We start from the raw sequence: 23,213 nt of genomic DNA, 5'->3' as shown, positions 1-23,213 counted from the left end.
CATTGAGTCAGTGGCGCTGACCGAGGACCACACTCACACCCCTCTGAGGGTGGAGCTCCTGTGGGTGAGAGGGGAAGGAGGCATGGAGGAGGCCTGGTGTGGCCAATCTCCCAGGCAAATCCCCACGTGCTAGACTTACCTGCTACAGGACAGTTGTTGCAAGCCTCATCTGCTCAGTTCTTTATGAACTTCTAGGTCACCTCACATTTAGTAGGCACAACTGTATGTTTTCATTTCTTAAAATTTCCTCCTTCCCCCTACCCCCAGATCTTCCTCTCTATCTTAGTGTCTGGAGTCATTCGACCTCCCTTGTGTGAATGTTTCGTAGAATATATTCTGTGTTTCCTGTCGGTTCTGTAACCCAAGTGGTCTGAGAGGCAGTGCAGGGTCCCCACACATCAGGGTTGGTCCACTTGCTAGGATTGTAACTGTTGTGGAAAGTCATGCATTGAGATGTGTATTGGAGCTAAGCCCGTGTGCTCCAAGACCACCTCCTCTGAAAAAGCATATCCAATGCTCCATGTTACCTAGACTGTTTTCAAATCCCAAGTCCGGGATTAAGTTACTGTCTGTGACTTTTCAGTGCTACCTTTGGTGAGGTTGCCTACAGCTAGATGGAGGCATTAACTAAATGTCCAAATGATGGACTATGTAACAAAAGCCTGAAACATTAAGGTTATTGATGGAATTTTTATCATTTTTTTTCTCATCCCATTGCTGGGCCTCGTTAGATCAAATTGTAAGAATTGTTTCTTGGTGGGATAGAGTTTAAGCAACTCAGGAACTTGTAACCTGGAACTTGCAGAAACTGGAGGCGATGAGGAAGATTAAGTAAGCACAGGATGGGTAGTTAAGAGGACAGAGATCTAGTCTGTTCTGCACAGCACCCATGCCCACCTCTCCATCATTCTCTCTCTCTCTTCTGTTGTCTTAAAGATCTCAAGCTGCTGCAAAGGGATACAGAGGCAGCACGAGTTCTGACTTATGCAATCGGTCTGCACTGTGCAGAACGACCTTTCAGAGAAACTGTCACCGGATGCCTCTGTTACTGCAGATGCTTCAGTGGCTTCCCCTGGCTCTTAAAATAAACACCTGGCTCCTTGCCACAGCCAAGCTTCTGAATGACCAGGCTGGCAGATTTGCTTTGCCTCCCTCTGCATTCCAGCCAACTCCTCTCTGGAAGGTTCCAAATCCACTCTCACCTATGACTAGTCTAGAAGCTTTGCAGTCCCTCTTTCCCCCACAACGCCCCAAACTTCTCATTTCCAGATCTTTCCTGTTTAACTCAGAGCTACTCCAAACACACAAACGTGGTGCCTGTGCCAGCTCAGCCAGCCCTCACATCCTTTGAGTTTGTGCCTTTGTCGTGTTGTTAATTATGTTTATCTGTGTTCCGGGGACTCTCCAGCCCAGGGGCTCTACCCCTCAGGTCTGAGCTCTGACAGTTGGGCTCCAGAGCCTTCAGTTCTCAGATCCATTGGACAGGCTGCTCAGACACTAGGAGTGCAGGAAGGGACAGAATTTAACCAGATACTGCTCCAAGGCTGCAGACCCAGCTCACCAGACAAAACACCTTGCCCTGACTGCAAATATTAATAATTCTGCACACCAGGAAAAGGTGGCACAATGCCTTCAATTATTTCTCATTTCTATTCATCATTGTTATTTTGCCAATGTTCACATAACCTTAATTTTTATGATGTTAAGTAAGATAATGGGATTCATAAAATTGTTCATTTAGAATTCCTCGAGAACAACAGCCTGACAGTATAAATGTGCAAGGATTGTTGTCCACAGAAAAGCACTGACTTGCCCTATAGTCTTCACACAGAGATCCCTGACCCTGTCCTGTTCCACACCATATAGCATGCCCAGCTGGAAAATTCCACAACGAAACAGACTCCCCTGTATGAAGGAACAAGGCTTCCCCTACTTTTTATGAGTGGGGAATAAGGACAAAGTTAATTAATTCTTTAGGCTTATTAATCAGAATACTTCTGGGGAAGAATGTGTTCATTGATATGTTCCATCTTGACTTTAGTCCTAGGTCTACAAAACTGTGGTTTGGTTTTGTTTATAAATCTGCACCATAAAGTCTAGTGGAGCGCTGACAGCCTACAGGATCCTCTGTCTTTGGACACCAGGGGCATCTTTCCAAGCTCTGGTGATCTCTGTGTAGTGGGCTAGGGTACAGCTCAGAGCCAAGGTGCTAGCCTAGGATGCACACAGCCCTGGGCTCCATTTCTAGCATCTCGGTGACGAGCAATGAAGATGACCCAGGGTCTAAGTCAGCCCTTCAGACCATCTGGGCATCTAGCAATGTTTTATCAGTGGAACTTGTAATTCTAAGCTTCAGCCTGGATTGGGAATCCCAAAAGTCAACATTATGGAATAATGACAATGTATCATTAATAATTCACTTTCCAATAGACTGAATTCCGTGCAATCAAGATTTAATCACCGTTTGTGCCTGACCCACCACTTGGTAGAGTTAGCCTTTCTTCTTTCACCTTCCAAAGCAAATGAAATGTGGCTGTTTCAGTTCCCATCTGAAGCAAGGAATGGGTCCACCCCGGGGCCACTTCCCATGATACGTGGGAAGGGATGCACCAGCTTCTTGAGCATCGTTTGAGACCAGGGAGTTTTTAGTTCATGCATTTCCCATTACAGAAAGGACTTGGGGGATGACTGAGTCAGGAGCTCCCTATGTAGACCAGACTGGCTTTGAACTCTCTCTGCAGCCCAGCCTAGCCTTAATCTTGTGCTAGGATGACAAGGCCTGCCTTGCCACACCTTAATACATAAAAAGGATTTAAAAAAAACAAATAAATAACTTATCAATGTCTGTGGCCTCAGACCCATACACACCAAACTTGCTGTTCCTCCTCTGTGCTGTTACATCGTCATTGCGTACTCAGGAAGCCGTGTTTCCTCCGCCTTAACTGAGTGTCTGTTGGGGACTTCCTGTATGGCTTTCCGTTTTTAGGTGTTTCTACTGTACCAATGTTTTATGGTTTTTATTATTATTATTATTTATTATCCTCACAGTTGGATTGGTTTCCATAAGAGGACGGAGAGTATATTTCTTAGCCATTTGAGAAGTCACATTGCAAACAGCGTTTCAAGGTCCCTGGTCAGAACTGCTCAGCTTGAGAAGCAAAGCATTCAGAAGGCAAACTTGAGAATGGTCTGTCCTAGTTCAGGCTTACCGGCAAAGCCAGCTCTTAGCCATACGGGAGGCCTCCTTTGCTGGCATGCTGCATCTGCATTGCCACTCCCCAGGTCACTAGGCGAAGGGAGGCCTGGTATTTTACCGTGGCTGATGACCGAGATGCCTCATTCTCAATCTTTAAACCACACTAGGAAGAAAAAGCTCCCCAAAGGGACTTGGACTCCTCCGTGTTTCCATTTGCCCTACTCCTCCTTCTCAGGCTCTGCATGGAGAATCCAGAAACTGGATTTCAGGACAGCGTGTCTATGTTTATTCTCAGGGGGCTGGCCGGGACATCGCCCTGGTAGATCTCACAAGATGGGCATCGAGATCATCTGTAATCCCCCCCCCATGCCTCTCTGCTTCTTTCCTTTTAGAGTCTGCAGCTCTTGTTCCAAGCACAGTTTTCCTAAGCTAAAAGGAGATAATGAAACTTTCCCCTCTGACCACTTGACTGTGCCCTTCACTGAGTTTTCTCATGCTATTTTGCATCTCTGATTTCTAATACGTAATGTGCCTGCCACATGATATTAACGGATGGCATTTAGGGTGTGCCAGCTGCAGGCCTTTGGATTATCAGCAAGCTTTACCTAAGCAAGTGTGTGCTACCCCCTAAATCTTTGTATCTGCGCTGACATGTCCACAAGGCAAAGGCGAGTAGCTACACCCGCTCTGTCCTGCCACAGATTGTGTTTTATGCAGAACTTCAAATGTCTTGCCTTTGAAATTCAAACACTTGACGTGGATGCCTCCCTTCGATGCATTAATGAAGACAGGTGGCAGTGTTTATTTTTAGAGAAACAAAGGTCATCGGTTTCCCCCAAATGGCATCAATGCTGCGTCTTATCCCTTGTTTTCAAAAGCATCAGGCTGACTTGTAATGCTAAAGCTCAGACCTCAGATATTGTCACAAGGAAAATATAAATGGATTGTATTCTTGCACAAAAGGTCTGGCTGTAACATCCGTAAATTAAAGGGCATTGTGCTGTAATGGACTCCAGAGGGAAACCAGGAGGGGCTGGAAGGCTAGTTTCCCTAGAGCTAATTGCTCCAGACCAAGTCCTCCAAATCTCAGCCTTTTAAAAAAATAAATGTTCCCCCACAAGGTGGGTAGAGTTTGCTTTTTGCAGAGTCACGGTGAGAATGAAGCCTTGTGGGGACCTTCTATGTATTCCCTGCCTGTGATCCCAGAGGCCTCCTTTAACGCCGACATTGATGTTCTTTGTGTATCTTGACTAGTGAAATAGCATCAGGTGGACCCTGGAGGGCTTATTTCTGAAAGCTCTGTCCTTGAGTTCTGTGTTGCAAGGAATGAGTTTATTTTCATTATTCGACTTGATGCTAACAATAAATCTTTCCCGAGGCCTTCTATCACAGTGAGAGGAAAGAGTCACCAAAGGAACACAGAGCCTGGGTCTTTAATGGGCCAGCCTCATGCTGATGCCCCCTAGATGCCATGCTGTTGCTATGCTGGGTTTCTGGGGGTGCCAAGGTGGCTGCCATGTGTAAGAAGTAGCACCAGGGAGGGACCCCTAGGCCTGCCCCAGTTCTACCGCCAAGGTAGGCTTGTTGCCTGTGGCCATATGTCACTAAACTGTAGTGAAAACACATCTATCTCACCCTTAGAAAGTATCGACATGCCAGAGGATGGACATCCCTCCCTTGAAGACTGAATCAGTGGTCTTGGAGTCTCTTAGGGGAGCTCAAAATAAGGAAAATGCCGAGCTGGGTTCTAAACATGTGCCCTTCAAATCCCAAAATCTCTGTTGAGAACACAGCCGATAGCTAAAGGATGAAGATGTGCTGCCTGGCATACCCTAAGAGCCTGGCCAGCATCTCATACAAAACCTCTGAACTGCAAGCACCAGCTCCTAAAGGTCACGGTGGGGTCATACATCAGGGGGCTGATTCCATCTCAGCCTGTCTACCTCTCCCTCTATCCTGTGGGTCCTGATACTTCTCTACAGAGGCACCACCCGGGATGGGGACAGATACGATGGTGACTGCTGGTTGAAGATGGCCCCCAGGAGCCAGGGACCTTAGTTCAGCATGGGGCTTGTTGGGTCTCAAATGATCCCTCACGGTATGCACAGAGCATGGCTCCCATGGTGCACAGCGAAGGGCATCTGTCCTGAACACAGAGGAAGGCATCCTGGTATGCACAGAGGAAGGTGCCTGGTGTGTGCACTGAGGACAGCCGTGACATGCATTAAGGTGAGGAGGTCCATGAAGGGACAATGCCCGCCCGGGATCTGAACGCAAAGTGGGCTAAGACCAACAGCGTTTCATCCAACCATAAAGAATGAATGGAATCTTGCCACTTGCAGGAGACCATCATGCGAGGCAAAATACTGCACCTTTCCTCTAAAGCATGGAAACTAGGTTTTAAAAATAGACTTGAAAGTAGAAGAGAGACTCCAGAAGGGGTACAGGGACAGCGGGGGCACGGACAAAGAGGGCAGCGGAGGCAGACATTTAAAAGGAGGAGAATATATCAGAGGAGAAGACTGTAGGGGTAGAAGGGCTTTAGGGAAGAGCTTCCGGGGCCACTGCAGTATCTCCAGATGATAGGGCCGACCTTCAGTGGGGACTGGAGGAGAGTACTGGGACAAGAGCCTCAGGTTCACAGATGTTTCCTGAATCGCCGTCATGGAAGAGTCAGAACGGAAATTTACAGAGAAACATTCTAAATAACTTATGTTGCTTTGTTTGTTTGTTTTCAAAATGCTCCTAATTTTCAGAAGGTTTGTAGGGCATCCATCCTCAATACAGAATTTTAATCTGTCACTGGGCTACAGGAATCCCAGGTGACTAGCAACCACTCTTTCCACAGTGGCTGAAATACCACGATCTCCCCGAGAATAGATTGGTTTCATGAAGAGCAAGAGCTGAAAGCATGGAGAACCAAGCAGGGTGTGTGTGTGTGTGTGTGTGTGTGTGTGTGTGTGTGTGTGTGTGTGTGTGTATTGACAGGGACAAGCATTCTTTACATAGACTGGAGTCAGAATGGAGTCATGAGATGGGGGTCGCAGGAATCAGGGCAGATGCTAGAGTGTAGGACATCAAAGTCATGGGGTGATGGTAGGTTCCAGATCACAGGGCAAGAAGGCCATGGGGTAACAGCAAGACTCAGGTCATAGGACATGAAAGTCCTGGGGAGATGATACCAGGACTCAGAACACAGGGCATCAAGACGGCAGATCACAGGATAAGACAGTTATCAGAGGTGATTATAACTTCCAGGATCATAGGGGAATGTTCTATGATGATAGTCGCTGTGATGAAAAACCATGACCGAAGGAAATTGAGAGGAAAGTGCTTTTATGTCAGCTCACATTTCCAGGCAATAACTAGTCCATCACTGAGGGAAGTCAGAGCAGGAACTCAAATAGAGCAGGACCTGGAGGAAGGAGGTGATGCAGAAACCATGGTTACCCCACATGGCTTGCTCAGCCTTCTTTCTTATAGAACCCAGGACCACCAGCCCAGTGATAGCACCACCAAAAAAAAAAAAAAAAAAAAAAAAAAAAAAAAAAGCAACAACAACGGGCTGGGTCCTTCCCCATTAATCACTAATTAAGAAAATGCCATACAGGCTTGCCTATGGCCTGACTTTACTGAGGCATTTTCTCAGTTGAGGCTCCCTCCTCTGGTGACTCAAGCTTGTGTCAAATTGCCATAAAACCAGCCAGTACAGACACTAACACATATGGGGTGTTGTGGGCAGGGCTTGACTCTTGGTCCCAGTAAGAATGGTGAATGCGGAGCTGGTTTTTGAGCTGGGCCTCCATTTGTGGATGGGTTTGTTCTAGCAGAAGCACAGCAGCTGATCACAGGAGAGACAGTTGGAACCGCAGTCGTGTGGGATGGAAATCAACAAGCTATTGAAGGGGAAGGTGATCAAAAAAAAATGCTAGCCCACCCTTGGTGATTCTAGAAATGGATTAAATACCATCAACACCCCCAGACCCTCTCTCGTTTCTTAAATGTCAGCTACCTGCAGTCACTTGTGGTCTGAGAACAATATATAGAAAATAAAATCACCGATAAAATTTAAATGCACACCCTTCTGAGTACTGTGATGGAATCTGAAGCCTTCTCATTCTAGCCAGACAAATCACACTCTTGCCTGGTATATCCCCTGCGGACACACTGCCCACCTGCTAGTCACTTTCTTAACATCAAATCAACTGCCACAGTACCGTGGTGGAATTCAAGTAAGCATTATTCTGCTTAGTAATAGGCCAAAGCACAAGAATGATGCGGTCAACTTGAATGAAAAAAAAAAAACAAAACAAAACAAAAAAAAAAAAAAAAAAAAAAAAAAAAAGAAAAAGAAAGAAAGAAACAAAAGGAAGGAAGGAAGGAAGAAGTGTATCCTTCAAGGGAAAAGTGTAAAAAGTGTTAGGGTTACTGAGATCTGAGCTGTTGTTACTGTTACTAACTTGTTACTAAGTTGCTGCTGTTAAACTCTTACTGGCTCAATTTGCTAAGCTAACTTGTAGCATTATTATAAGGCGTGCCATACTGTATAGAGAGCCCTGCCAGACTCAGACACCCACTCACTGAGGTGTTAGAAAGTGTCCCCACCAGGTCAATACTCACACAGATTTGTGAAGAAGCAACTAGAGAGTGGGTACTGTGACATGAAGTCCATGAGGGGGCTGTGACCACTACTAGGACACTGCTAGGACAAGGTCACAGTGGATCCTGAGGGGTTAGACGGAATCTTCAGTCAGCTGTTTAACTTCTCTAGCATTTGGTTTCTCATATGTAAGATCAAACCTGGTATGGACATCTTTTCATTTTTTTTAAATGAAAATTCTATAACATTGCTAAGTGTTCAAAGCCTAAACAACCATAGTCAGCACTAAATATAACAAAACAAACTATGACAAACAAAACAAACAAAACCAGCCCTCCCAAGTACCAGGAAGAGCAAAATTCACTAAAGATTTGCATCTTCCTTGGTGTTGGTTGTCTGCATGTTTTGTTTCATTCCATCTTCATTGTCTATCCAGTTCTTTATGTGCTGTTTATATAGCCAGAAAGTCACAATTTAAAAGCCAACCCCCCTAGGAGTAGGAAGATAGTTCTGTAGGTAAATTGCTTGGCACACAAGCATGTGGCCCAGCCACCACATGGAAGCCAGGCATGGTGGCATGTGCCAGGAATCCCTGTGTTTGCAAAGGAGGATCCATGGAATCCACTGGTCATCCATTCTAGATGAATTAGCTCCAGATTCAGTGAGGAGAGACTGCCTAAAATAAAATAAATAAGGTAGACAGTGATTAAGGAAGACACTGGACATACACACTCTTATGTGAGCATTCACACTCACAAAAACCAGAAGGCCTCCCACCATTCAGTTCTCACACCTGCACTTCTACATGAAATAAAGATGTTTAAATGGCCATTTAAAAAGGCTCACGGTTGAATGCCCTCTACAGAGTAAGTGTGATACAGTTAAATTGCAAGTTCATTGGCCTGGCTGGTCAGAGAGCACTGCCCAGTCTATTCTGGTCTCACTGCTCCTCCTGTAAGAGCAGGCCACAGGACGGAACTCAGGTGCCAACTTTTGGGTTTTGTCTTTACTGATTAAAATGTGTTATTTCACCACAAAGGCAGAGCCTCCCTCCCACAGACTCCTAACCACAAACCACAAAATACGAAGAGAGACTTCATATTAATTGTGGCAACAAAATAGTGGACAGAAAGCAACTTAAGGGAGGAGGAGTTTGTTTTGCCTGGTGGTTTGAGGAGGTAGCCTGTCAAGATGGTGGCAGAGGGCGGGGGCAAGGCAGCTGGAGTGGCAGGAGTATAAGACTGCTAGCACACATTACAGAGGACCCGGATCACAGAGAGAGGAATGTCCACCCTTAGTTCACTTTCTCCTTTTCCTCAGTCTGGGACACCAGTTCATGGATGATGCCATCCATGCACACGGTGAGTCTGCCTCTCAAATAGACACACCCAGAGGTACACCTCCTAAGTGAGGCCAAATCCGTCCAAAAGGACAATGAAGGCAAACTGTGCCAGAGCCTAGGATGTGCCTCAGAGGTGTGATCGACACCTTTTGTTGCGTAAACAACGCTATGTATAAAGACCAATGGGAAATGCAGACCAAACGGAGATGTGCAGGACCAGACACAATCTGGTGAGCAAAGCATGCTGAGAGAATCAAAAACTTAGACCGGCCTCATTATAATCAAGTTTATCCATAAGTGGCTTCATTCTCAGGAAGAAAATGACAGTATCAATTTCTTCCCTGCCTCCCACCACCCAAGCTGATGCCCAGAGCTCAGGTTGCTTTAAACATAGAAGTTCAAGTGAACTTGCCATGACATCGTGATGAAGCCGACTGTGCCATTTAAAGAGCTGTGGTCCACATTAATAGGACTCACAGTTACGCTTCAACGCTTGACACCTACCACCAGGCCTGCCATAGAACCCATTGTTTTTGCCAAGAAAAGGGCCTCTGCTCATAATGGGCTTCCTGAAAGGGTGTTCAAAAGGAAAGCCAGGGCCGGACTCTCTCTGCCCAGTACTGTCAGTGCCTGCTTCTAGTGCAAAGGAAACATTTCAGACTCAAAGGCTGTACACCTAACTGGTCCCTACACCAGGGCTGGAGCCAATAACCCTGCCAGGTTACTCACAAAACTGGAGTGCCACACCGTGCTAAGATTGTGTTGTCCTGTCTCAGAGAACTAGTGTGAAGGGTGGGCAAGATGACTGGCAATTCAGAGATCTTGCCATGAAAACCCGAGTTCAGTTCCTGGACCTCACAGGAGAAGGAGTGCCGAGTCCTCCAACCTCCACATACACACTGGGGAATGCACCCACACACGTAAGACATACAATAATATGTTTTAAAGAAAAAATTTGGGTGCAAAAATATACCTTTGACGTTCTTCAATGATTATTTGTGTGTGTGTGTGTTTGTACATGAGTACACATTTATGTGTAAGAATTCATGTATTGATTGTATATACATGCATGTGTGTTTATGTGAGTGTGGATATGTGCACACATTTACATGTAAGTGTTTATGTATGGGTTATGTATGTTGTATGCATGCATGTGTGTTTATGTGAGTGTGGACACTGGCGGTTGATGTTGAGTACATTCAACTAGTTTCTACCATTTATTTTGAGACAGGATCTTTTGCTGAACCTGGAACTTGCCAGTTTTACTAGATTAAGTCTGGCCAGAAAGTCCCCAGGACTTGCCTGCCTCCACCTTCTCAGCAATAAGACCACCGTGCTGGTTTTTACATGGGTGTTGGGATCAAACTCAGACCCTTCATGCTTGCATGACTAACTCTACCAAATGAGCCATTTCCCCAGATTCCACCACTATTATCTCCAAGGAAGGTGGTCACGACTCCATTCTCTAGATGGAGCATTTTCAGTTCTACGTCTTTCTGTCTCATGGGTTCCAACTCCACGCTAGAGGGCCCTGAGCGCCAGCACTGTGCATGGTGCTATCTTGTTTGTACAAATAAAGCCTGTCTGGGGGTCAGAGAATGAAGCTTGCCACTAGCTAACCATAGAGGTCTGGAGGACTGTACAGACAGACAGGAAGTGAGGTAGCTGGGTGGAAACAGGATGTAAGCAGGGAGAAACAGGAAATCGCTCCCTTATCTGCTGGAGTCAGATATAGAGGGAGACGCTGAGAGATCAGAGAGAAGAAGGAGCAAGCCACAGCACGCCTTACCTCCTTAGTGCTCCATATAGAAGGCTGAAAGCTCACAATCAGGGCTGAAGATATAGCCCAGTGACAGAGTACTTGCGTAGGAAGAAAAGAACAGGGGAGGAAAGAGAAAGGGGGAGGAGGAAAGCAAGCTGAGCTGTGCTAATCAGAGCTACAGACAACACTGGAGGCTGGGACCACTTCGTCCTGCACAAGTCAAGCGTCAGCTGGGTGTGGCCCTCCTAGCATCTCTTCCCAAGGCCTCCTATTCCCCCCGTGAGTGAACTAGTAAGCTGTGGAGGCCCCACAGGGTCTCAGTGGCCGGGAATGGTCAGAGGCCTTTATGCCCTCAGCCACAGGTAGTAGTGGTGTGTGCTCACTGGCAAGTACTGGGAAAACTAAGCCTGGAACAAGCCAGGGGCCAACTCTGCTTCCTTTGGTTAACATGGGTGTTATGAGTAGTTTTCCCCGCCGCTGGGCCCACTGCCGCGCCAGCCCCAAATAACACACAGAGACGCTGTATTTGATATAATTCTGTTGGCCAGTTACTAGCATTTCTTATTGGCTAGCTCTGTCTTAACTATTAACCCATTTCTATTAATCTAAGTATTTCCACGTGGTCTCATCTTACCGGACAGAGGGCCCAGACCTCTGCTCTCTCCAGTCTCTCCATGCTGACTCCTCCCTACTTCTTCCTCTCTCCTCCTTGTCTCCTAGTCCCACCTATCTTGCTTTCCTATTGGCCAACAGTGTTTTATTCATTAACCAATACAAGAAACTTATTTACAGAGTGGCATCTCCCATATGGAGATCCATCCTTCATATGGGAGATGTCCAGGTTTCATCATAGACCTTAGCTCCAGGTTTAAATGGTTCAGTGGAGTTCCAACTCTAAGGAAAAAAAAAAAAAAAAACAACTTCTATGTAGACCCCACAGTAAGAGAGAGATAGGCCCTCAAGCGGTGGATCTGAGTTCCCTCGCTCTGGACTGACCCTAGATGGCTGCCTGACTCTGTGTTTCCTGCCACATGGTTGCGTATATGCTAACAGCACATTTGTGGCCCGTGCTAATGTGTGTTGTGTCTGTGCCTAGTGGGTTGGTAGCACCATCTGAGAACACAGGAGTTCCTCAGTAAATAGGAATCTGTGTACATTGAGTGGCACTCCCAACCCCGGGGGGGGGGTCAGCAGAGGAGGAGTGTCTTTCTCTCCCCAAGCCCGTGGGAAGCTCAGTGTTCTTCCTCCTCAGCAGAGGGCCTGTGGTTCTGGGTCAGCCTCTACCCGGATGGAGGCTTTCCATCAGGACCATGGCAAATGGCTACAAAGGGGTGTCCCTTTGTAGCTCACTTTTTTCCAGGTAGATAACCTCAAAGGTTACTAGTTTGAGAACCAACAGTTCTCTTAGGAAGAGGAGAAGATGGAGACTTGCCATGCAGGGTGTCACTAGCTGAGATACCTCCCCCAGGCTCCTTGGTAGCTATGTTTAGTCCTGGGTTTTTTGTTGTTGTTGTTGTTGTTGTTGTGTTTGTTTGTTTGATTTCGAGTATGCATTGCTATTTCTTCCTGTGGCTTCATTTGACCCGTGCCTTTCCCTTCCTTGACTTGAGGAGTGCTGTTCTCAGGGCAGTTTTCAAGCACATGCTGCCGCTACTCAAAAGTTTCCCAAGGTTTCCACTGTCAGGTCTGTGGACATGCCCCTAACCCTGCTTCTCCTTGAGCCAAAGCACAAAAACTGGAGTAGTTTCCAACTGTACGCATCGCAGGCCTGGTAGGGCCAGTCCTAGATCCCAGGCCTGTGACTCTGACCGTGTGTCCCTTTCAGGCTCACATGGAAGACTGACTGTGTGTCCCTTTCGGGCTCACATGGAAGACTGACTGTGTGTCCTTTTCAGGCTCACATGGAAGACTGACTGTGTGTCCCTTTTGGGCTCACATGGAAGACTGACTGTGTGTCCTTTTCAGGCTCACATGGAAGACTGACTGTGTGTCCCTTTCGGGCTCACATGGAAGACTGACTGTGTGTGTCCCTTTCAGGCTTACATGGAAGACCATCTGAAGAACAAGAACCGCCTGGAGAAGGAGTGGGAGGCGCTGTGCACCTACCAAGCAGAGCCCAATGCCTCGCTTGTGGCCCAGAGAGAGGAGAATGCGACCAAGAACCGATCCCTGGCCGTACTGACCTGTACGTACCTAGCCTGGGTGACCTAGCAGGGGGAGGAGAGGTAGGGACATCTGGCTGTGATTTACTCCGCCCGCCATCAGGGTCTGCCAGACCCCTCAGCTCTACCCCCTCTCTCTCTGTCTGCTGAGCTGACCCCCCACTGAAAACCTTGCCCCCCTCCCCGCCCACCAGCAGCTGTCCCATCCTCAAAAGCCTTTTGATCCAGCGGTAGAGCCCCGAGAATGCCAGCTGGGGACACAGGAACCATAATGAGAACTAGCACTGTGACTGTGACTGTTTGCTCCGGTGTAGGAAACCTATGGGGCACTATGTGAATGCATGGGGCTGTGGGCACAGGCATGATGATTAACTTAGAGCTTAGACCCCAGCTTAGCATTAACAGCAGTCACTAGTGTCACTGGTACAATACTGCCACAAACCTTGGAGGCTTCACTCCAGTTGGGGGTCACTGCAGTCCCGAAGCCACTCCAGTGGAGGACTTAGTTTCCCTTAAGATCCACTAGGTGGCCGTGCAAGACACAGGGCCTCTGGGGTACGGACTTAGCACCTGGCCTTCCTCTACATGACTGGCCATGGTGCCCACAGACCCTTTCTAGGCCAAGTTTGGATTTTGACTTACACATGAGCCCACCCAAGGAAGCCCTCAGGGACCAAGGTCTCCCATTTAAATAGGCCATTTGATAAACACTGGCCTGTTGATGATGAATCACGAATGCGAATAACTCAGCTTCTCCACTGCCTCAAGACAAGAGGTACTGGTTCGTATCCCAGAAATAATAACATGAACTTTGTTAGCCCGGTTTTGAGAGTCTAGCAAAGCCGTGCTGGCCTCAGGTTAGCATCAAAAGAGTCCACAGAGTGAGCATCCATGCTGAGATGGCAGAGAACACATTGACACTTAGCCCCCACCCCGGGGCTTTGCAGCATCCTGCCCAGGGGCATCTGGGGACCCTCATCCTAGTAGCAGAACGCTATAGCACCCGCGTCAGCCGGAACCCCTTGGTTACACCTTAGAGTAAATGTGGGAGATTGGCCCGAGCTTTAAGGCCAGGAATCATGTGCTAAAGTCATGCAGAATGTCGAGCCCTTAGAATCCAGACCACCCTCCTCTGGGTGAACATTTGCCGGAGAGAAGTTGGCATTCCACCCTGTGCTTCCATGGGGTCAGAGCATGCTCCTCTTTAGACAGCCATGATCCGAAACCTTTGTAACCTACAGGCTTTTTATTTAGAAGCAAAGCGGAACAAAGCACAGCCAATCAACTAGCTATTTTTGTTAAAGCCTGACAGGCGCTGGGATGGTGAGGGCCAGGCTGCTGTCTGTCCCTATAGTGGAGCTATAGTAAATGGGGTGGTGGTGGCTGTGAAGAGTGTGTGTGTGGGGGGAGATGGGATGAAGACATCTGACTGATCTTAAGTTTGAAGCCTGTCCCTCAGGACATGCCCTCCCTCCCATAAGGATGTGACACCCTGCTGTGGTGGAGGTAGGGGAGGACCAGGGCCCTTGGGCCTCTGTGACAGACAAGATGCTCAGCCCTGTCTGCCCCAGGCTAGAATGAGGCAGGAAGGCAAATGCTTCCAGGAGTGCCTGGAACATGACTAGTACCACCTCCTGGTGCCGGGCCAGGCGATGGGACTCTGTCACCCAGCAATCAGTTTCTCCAGCTACAGGAACCCTGGCCATGAGCGTTTCTGTTAGAGGCCGGCCTTTTATTCTGAGATCCTCTTCCGATTTCCCCACCCACCCTCCCAAGCAGTGCTTTCTGGCTAGGGCTTGCTGACCCCTGTTCCCGACTCTGAGGGAATGGAGGGGGGATTCTGCAGAGTCTGGATTCCACCCCTGCTCCCCCCCTTTACTCTTATTAATGGGAGTGGCCCTGCCAGCGTCGAAGGACACAGAGGGGCATTTCCCTCACATGGCTCCGCTTGTGAGAGTGCATGCTGGCAGCCCACCACAGGAGAGTGAGTGGCAGGAAGAGGATGCAGTCTCCCAGCCCTCTCTACTTCCTGTTGGGGTGCCCTTTGGTGTCTAGGAACAAAACAGACCACATCTGTCGCTCTGAATGTGTGCCCCCTTGCTGTAATACTCTTGGCCCTCCGTATATCTTTTCCTTCATTCATGCCTTCCAGCTCCTAACCTCCATCCAGCTCCCCTCGGGATGCAGCCTTCTGCTCCACCCCAACCCCCACCTACAGCTTTCCACCCCCTGCCCCTTTGCCAGTATGGGTATGTCAAAACCCCTGCCCAAGTAGGAATGCCCGTGACGGGCATCCCCCAGCCCAGACTCTCCAGCACCATCAAATCCTCAAAGAAGCGGCAGCCCACATTTTACAAGGCACCTGGCCGGCATGGGACTATGTCTACCTGCATCTGTTGCTGGAGCTTTCTTTCCAGCCTGGTTCAGCCCCAAATAAACGCAGGGGCACTGTTAGTTATAAAACTGTCGGCCGATAGCTAGGGCTTCTTACTGGCTAGCTCTCTCTTAATTATTAACCCATAACTACTAATCTATGTATTTCCAAATGGCGTTATCTTACCAGAGAATGCCTGGCCTGTCGTATCTTCCTGGACTCTACATGGCTGGAGTCTCTTCACTGTCTCTCTCTCTGCCTATCTTTCCCAGAATCCTCCTTATTGCCTAGTCCCACCTATCTTCCTGCCTCTATTGGCCAAACACTATTTTATTCATGAACCAATAAGAGAAGCACATTTACAGAAGGACACACCCCATCATGCATCTTCTTGGAACTTTGAAGAACTTAAATAGGCTTTTGACGGTTTTGTGCATGCTTACAAAGGATTATGCAATAGTATGTTCGTCTGTTTCAAAATCAGCAGCAGAAATATAACAATGCTAGCTTGGCATACTATCTTAGATAAGTGAAAGAAAATTTTGACTCTGATTTATGATGACAGAAAGATATCATGATTCTGAAGCCATGAGGAGGAACGTTTCTTGGGGAAAAAAACAAAAGATCAGAGAGCTGGAGACCCAGGTGTGTGACAAGGTCTGGGGCAGAGTGGCCTCTTGTCTCGTGCTGGGGCAGTGTCAAGAAACAACCTCTGCTGTCCTAGGGGTTGAGCGGATATGACAGGCAGCCAGCTTGCTCCCTGTGGTAGGAAATCCTCCCAGGTCCCCTTAAGGGTACTCCATCCTCACACCTGGCTTTTGGCAGGTGCTTGCATGGGCTGATCCTGTCTCCATGAGCTCTCTCATCAAGCCTCAGACTATAATCTCTCCTCAGTATGGCTGGAGACTGAATGCCTCTACTGAGCTTTCACTTCTGTCTTATAACCTTCCCTAATGTTGGGATTATAGATGTGAGCTATAATTCTCTTTTAGATTCATTCGCTCTTGTGTATATCTGGGTGGCCTTGGACTCACAAGAAAGCCATCCATATCTTAATCCTGATTCCTAGGTGTACCACAGCCTCCTATCTTCTGGCTGCTGGGATTAAAGGCTTCTATGGCTTGTGGCTGACTTTGCTTTCTGAATCCTCAGGCAAGCTTTAATAAATTATAAATATTATACAACTACACCTGAGTCCTAACTTTCTTACACATGGAGCGAGGGAGTACACATCTACATTTGTGTGGGACTCACTTGGGCCATGCTGGCTCACTTCCACGTTGCCATCAGGATCGATCTGAGATTATTTCCCTAAAGATGGTTGTTAGCTCCAGGATGCCAGCCCTGCCCAGCAATCCATGGTTAGTGAGTTATAACAGAGGAGCCATACCCATCATCCTCTCTACCAGAGGGAGCCTGGTTAAATCTCAGGGATTTCTGCTCCCTGCCTGCCTCTCTTGGACATCACTGCCTTCTCTTTCCCAGCATTTCTCACATCTTCAAGTCACTGGTAAAAGGAGACAGCCAATGTGCCAAGCAGTGTTCGCCTCCCTTCCTCTGTGCATCCATCAGGCATCCTCTGGGAGAGGTCTAGTTATAGAACTAGCAACATGAAACACCCATCGCAGAGCCTGACAGCTCTAGCTTGAGCTTGTCTAAATATGTGCAAACATTGTGTGGCCACTGCTGGCCAGGAGTTCCCCCAGGTCTTCCTGTGACAATGCTGGGTTCAGCACTGTCCCCACTGCCAGTGGGGAGAACTAAAATGTGGTTGTATACTCTGCCTTCACCCTCAACTGACTGCCCGCAGAACTGGCCCATCACAGCTTGTATGCTGTTTCCCAGGGACTCTCCTTACAGTGCTTGGCATGGTACCCCCAAACTTCCCGATACCATTTTAAAGCCTCCCCCTCCCCCCTTGGAATCACTTGGCAGTTACCCACAAACTGGCTCTAGGCTCAGCCACTCCAACTCAGCATAGCTGTGTAACTTTATTCTGGTCCAAATGATGAGTTTATTATAGGCATAATGACGTTAAAATACATTGGCGCACATCTAAAAAAAAAAAAAAAAAAAAAAAAAAAAGACATTCTTATCACTAAGGACTGATGTCATCTGACCTAGTTGGCTCACTCAGGCTCCATAACAGCTGATGAGTGACTTGCATAGCAGCAGCTCCGTCTTTCCCAGAACTGGGACCTAGACATCCACAACAGAGGGCCATCAGGGCAAGTTCCCACCAAGGCCACTCCTTGGCTCCTAGAGTCCAAGTCTGCAGCCCCCACTGTTACAGGATACTGTCATCTGGAACAGGTCCCAACTCCATGACCTGTGTCAAGGACACATGACTCAGTCTGGAGCCAGGCTCCATGCTCTAGGGTCCTTGATATTCCCATCATGCACACCAGCTGTTTGTCCCTCACTCTGTCTTAAGCAGGAAACCCTCATGGCTCTTACTTCAGATCTGTAACAGCCCTACTTTCCTTCCCTGCGTGCCCCTAGTGAAGCCGATCTCCCAGTTGGCAGCCTGAGAGATGTGTCTGGGCCAGCCCACCTCCACCACGGAGCTACTGGGGCCAGCGTGTTCCACGGCTCGGTGCATGGAGCCTCCTCTCCCCATTGCATGCTTCCTCTTCACCTTCCTGTCTCCATCCCCGTTCTACTTATTCTTATTGACTCCATAGCTCCTCCACTGTCAGCAGAGTGAGGCTTGCAAGAATTAGCGAAAGGTGGGCTTTCGTCAGAAACCAGGCTAATTCTATTTGGAGTCCCAATCGAGAACACCACATACACCTGAGTACCCACGACCAGATATCTAAATGCCTGGTGGTTGCTTCTTGTCATCTGCCTTGCGGGGTCAGGGGGCAAGAGAACAGCCTTCCACCCAAGAGTTCACACCCTGGGCCTCCATGAGACAAAGGCAAGTGGGCCACACAGGGGGAGAACTCATACCAACTTGAGTCAGGGAGGCCATGGTGATACCACTCACGAGGCAGACAAGGAAGCCAGATGTGGGGGAAGGGCGGTGAGGACAGTCAGCTACAGGCAGCTTATGGGCAGCTCTACAAGTGAGAGCTGGCTGTCCTGTCGTGTCCACTCACTTAATGCTCCTGGCTGTGGGAGTTGCCATATCAGTGCAGGCTGCTGGTACCACACTGATGACGAACCAGCTGAGTACACCCAGACCCACGTTGGGGCTGGGCTGTTACTGCAGGCATCTCTGCCACAACAGAAGGGTGATAAAAATACCTACTGGTGAAGAAGGATCTGCTGGCCTTCCAGGGGAAATGGAGAGAGGTGACTAGTGAAGTCTCCTCCTAGACTAGGGAGCAGCCTCATCCATCCTTAGTCTGGTAGCATCGGATAGCATCAGATGCTGGACTTCCATGGGAAATTCTGGACCATGGCCCCTGCATCCTCACAGAGCTCTGTCCCCTACTCTTCCCCGTATCCACTACAGTCAAGGCCACTGCTTCTGGAACTCACAGAGATCCTCCAGCCTCTGCCTCTCACTCCCAAACAATTGGATTAGAGGCATGTGCCACCATGCTTGGTGGGGACACTGCTTCTTGAACAACTGTGTCCATCGCTCTTGCCGCATAGACTGCAGCCGCCTTCCTGAGACACTCCTCTTCTGCCTCTCCAGAAGATGTATGCCCTCGTTCTGGCTGTGAGCTGGCTGGTCTTTCTGGGTTCTTGGGTGTTCTTCCACAAATGCTTATTGCCGGTTAAGTCTCTGAGTTAAAAAAAATGGGAGAGTTCCAGCTGCCTGTTCTTCCCGTGCTTTCCTGGAACAATCTTATTGATCCTAAGACATCATTCCAGAGATCAGAGGACACATCTATGGGTCCCCATTGAGTATCATGACGTCTGTCAAAGATGGAACCTCCTGTCTCCCAGACAAGCCTCACAACACACAGACCAGCAGCATTACTGTTCTCCACAAATCATAACAGTGCGTGCTCAGGAATGCTGTCCACCTTTTTTTAAGACAATATCTCTGATTGGCACGGAGCTCATCAATTAAGCTAGGCTGGCTGGCTAGAAAACTGCAGGGATCCTCCAGTCTCTGGGTTACAGGATTTGCACCACCATGCCTGACAGTTCATACTGATGCTGGGGATCAAATCCAGCCCTCAAGTGTAACTGTAGTTTCTTTCCAGCCTGGTCCAGCAGCTACCTTTCTGCCCAAAATAAACACAGGGATGCTATTAGTTATAAAACTGTTGGCTGATGGCTAGGGCTTCTTACTGGCTAGCCCTATCTTAATTATTAACCCATAACTACTTATCTATCTATGTATTTCTACATGGCCATATCTTACCAGGGAACACCTGGCTTGTTCTAGCTTCCCAGTCTCTACATGGCCCCTCCTCATGGTGCCTCTATTGTGGTTAAATAAGGATCAGGATAAACAAATAGGCCGAATAGATGTTTATTCAAGGAGAAATAACTTACAACCTAGGCAGATGAACACCAGCAAGTTCCACCGGATGCTCTCCTCTCCACATCCTGCCACCAAGACAGCTTTCCCCGGCTCCTCCTCAGACCTAGTTCCACAGGTCACTTCTGCCTCTGGCTCCACCCCCAATGGGTGTGGTCAGTGCCACAGAAGGAGACAAAGTGAATATCCCACTACATGCCTCATCTCCTAGCCCTGCCTATCTTACTGCCTCTCCTGGCCAATAAGAGAAACATAGATACAGAAGAACACCCCCCCCCCAATCAGGCAAGCGCTTCACCAGCCGAGACATGCATGCAGACCTTAACAGTGAGGTATTTAAAGATGTGAGTCGTTGACCCACTCCAAGCTCAAGCTCCTACAAGGCCGGTGCGTTTTGCTAACTGTGGATCTTGCGTCCTTGTGCAGAACTGAGTCACAACCCACATGTGGGCTGAGGACTGGTGGGAGGACCTCACAGATGGCATGGCTTTCCTTTGTATGCTTCAGTTAGATCACTCAGTGAATGTACAACCGAGTGAAGGTTCCGGGACCCCGGCGAACCCAAGACAAGAGTGCTTCCCCACCCTGTGCATCTAGGAGAGACCTAGCACCTTACACTAGCACCAAGGTCCCAGTGGGAATGCCCCCCAAACACTCTGTGCCAAGTCAATGGCTGATCTCACAGAACCCTGCATGAAGATCCCTGTAGCCACCTCAGTAAGAGATATAAAAGCTAAGACTGGAAAGAGGTGGAATGACTTGACAGAGAATGCAGTGCGACCAGAGGCAAACACCCAGTCCACGGTACACCATCAGCCCCTGGGAATAGAGCAATGAGACCCCACAGCTTAAACGGCAGGACCCCTCAGCCTCACAGTCTGGTGGCTGAAATCCAAGGTCGGGGTGTCACCAAAGCTTTCCTTGCCCTCCAAGAGCCATCTTCATGTGCACATGGCTTTGGTCCTGTGGTATCTATGTCAAAAGTCACCCCACCCCATACACCTGCTTAATAGGACACCAGTGACCAGGTCCTACGCTGATGACTTCATTGTAAGTTAATTATACATGGAGGGACCATGTTCCCAAGAAGGCTGACATTTGGGGGAGAGTGAGTAGGACTTCATCCCACCCTTTTGCAGAGGACGCATTTCAGTTCTAGGAGAGCTTGGTGACGGGGTAGGCTGTTCTGATGGGGATTTGGAAGGCCTTAATGATCAGGGCAATGCACCTAGTGAGGCCAGTGAGGGCTGGTATCAGGAACCGAGCCATTCATGCTACTGCCCTCCTTTATTAAGTCCGTCTCACAAGCATCCCCGTAGACTGCAAAGTGCAAGAGAGTGGCCTCTTGGGCCAGCACATGATGGGGTAGGTGGAGTGTAGAGCAGCCAGTATAGCTGGGTTCCCACCCCTAAGGGATTTCATCTGCATACCGGTTTTGCACACACGGGTGTAGAAGTTTAACTCCTCCACGTGACTTGGCCTGGGCAGAGCTCAGGGAGCCAACCCCAGAGGCGTGCACGGTCCGGTGAAGTCTACGTTCTGCCGCCCGGCGTCCTGAAAATTTGAGTGAGGTTGAGTTATGACCTAAGTTGTGTGACAGGGGAAATGTCAAGACAGCGCAGAGCTCAGGCCATGGCATAGCTGCTGCCCACTGCTCTTAGCCAGGTCTACGGGGCTTGGGGGAGGGGCGGCAAGCAGAGCACAAGGATGAAAAAAAAACCGTACCATTTGTCAGGGAAACAAACGAATTTAAAGTCCTCGACGAGGCAGCCAAGAAAGCAAGCGAAACTGTTAAATTAGCACTATTAAAGGGAAACTGTGTGCCCTGTACTGGGGCGGCAGAAATCTACCCTGGGGAGAAGGCACCGCCACCCGCCAACCAAAGGCTCTACTTAGTGAAAATACAAATGTAGTGGAAATGCAAATTCACTGGGGATGGAAAGGCCTGAGCTGAGAATAACAACGAAGGAGGGTTCCCTCCCGGAAAACAACTACCTATGGCAGGGCAGTGCTTCTCAGTAATGGAACTGTGCAGTCCAAGGGACACTGCTACACTGTATTACTTCTCAGTAATGGAACTGTGCAGTCCAAGGGACGCTGCTACACTGTATTACTTCTCAGTAATGGAACTGTGCAGTCCAAGGGACGCTGCTACACTGCAGGCAGGCATAGTCACCCACGTGGTACTAAGAGCGAGCAGGCAAGAAAGCTGCAAGGACTGAAAGGTCATGGGGGGGGGTTATACCAAGCTTCCAGAAAGCTCCTCAGGCTAAGCATGACAGGGTCATCGTCGCACTCCATGCATAAGAAGGAGGCCTTGAAAGGCCACCTCACGAAGCTGGGAAGGCAGAGTCTAAGTTGCATTGCTGAAAACACCAGAACAGGATGTTGGGGCATCCGCTAAGGAAGGCTGAAGGCACAGAGCAGGACCACCCCAAGAGTGCTGCAGATTGGTGTCATGGCACTAACTAAGGCTGCTGCAGTCCAGGTGACGCCAGGCAAGCCGCAGACACCAGGCACAACACTGCGGGACTGCAGCGTGCGGCGTTTTCTCTGTTGGCTTCAGTTTTGATTTGTTCTGTTCTTTGCTTGCTGTCATCTCACGGCTCTGTTCTGGAACAGGGGTGTTTATTCGGCGCCATTACGTATTGGAAGCACACGACTCTGATCTCTAGCTGAAACCATCTGGGCGTCTCAGGAGAAACTTCAGGCTTTGTACTTTTGAATGGGGTTATAAACCGTGAAAGCTATGGGGATTTTTAGAGATGGGCTAGCCGTATTTTGCATCAAAGGATGAACATGAGACTTCATAGGGTAAGGATAAAACGCTATGACTCAAAGCAACACATCTGGGTGTCAAGAAGTTGAGTTCTAAGAGTTGACCTTTTATTTTTTAAGATTTATTTTTATTGTATGTGTGTGGGTGCTTTGCCTACATGTATGCCCGTTTACCATATACGTGCCTGGTGGCCTCAGAGGCCAGAAGAGGGCATTAGATCTCCTGGAACTGGAGTTATAGGCACAGTGGGTTCTGAGAATCAAACCCAGACCCTCTGAAAGAGTAACCAGTGCTCTTAACCTCTGAACTATCTCTCCATCCCCTTCCAGTATTAATGTTAATTATCAACATGGCTACATTTGGAATCACTATGGAAACACACTTCTCGGTGTGCCTGAGAGTATTTTACAAAGTCTTAACTGGGGGATGGAGAAATGGTTCAGTGGTTGAGAGCACTTTTGGAGGATCCAGATTCAGTTCCCAACATTCCCACGGTGGCTTACAATCGCCTATAACTCCAGTTCCAGAAGATCCCCATGCTCTTTTCTGACCTC

General features: G+C 48.5%; 1 protein-coding gene across 1 annotated transcript in view; it reads left to right on the top strand.

Annotated features, from left to right (window-relative positions):
* The window catches only part of Ptprn2 (protein tyrosine phosphatase receptor type N2), a 629,714-nt gene that overhangs the window by 552,582 nt on the left and 53,919 nt on the right, over window positions 1-23,213 (top strand). The window contains exon 15 of the mRNA XM_051177829.1: window positions 12,938-13,085. Coding sequence (XP_051033786.1) covers window positions 12,938-13,085 — 148 coding nt within the window. The remainder of the gene's footprint in view (window positions 1-12,937; window positions 13,086-23,213) is intronic.

The sequence above is a fragment of the Phodopus roborovskii genome, unplaced genomic scaffold (assembly GCF_943737965.1).
Source record: "Phodopus roborovskii unplaced genomic scaffold, PHOROB, whole genome shotgun sequence".
In the NCBI taxonomy this organism is placed as follows: Eukaryota; Metazoa; Chordata; class Mammalia; order Rodentia; family Cricetidae; genus Phodopus; species Phodopus roborovskii.
Note: the sequence above shows the minus strand (reverse complement) of the source record. Positions and strands in the feature narration are given on the sequence as shown.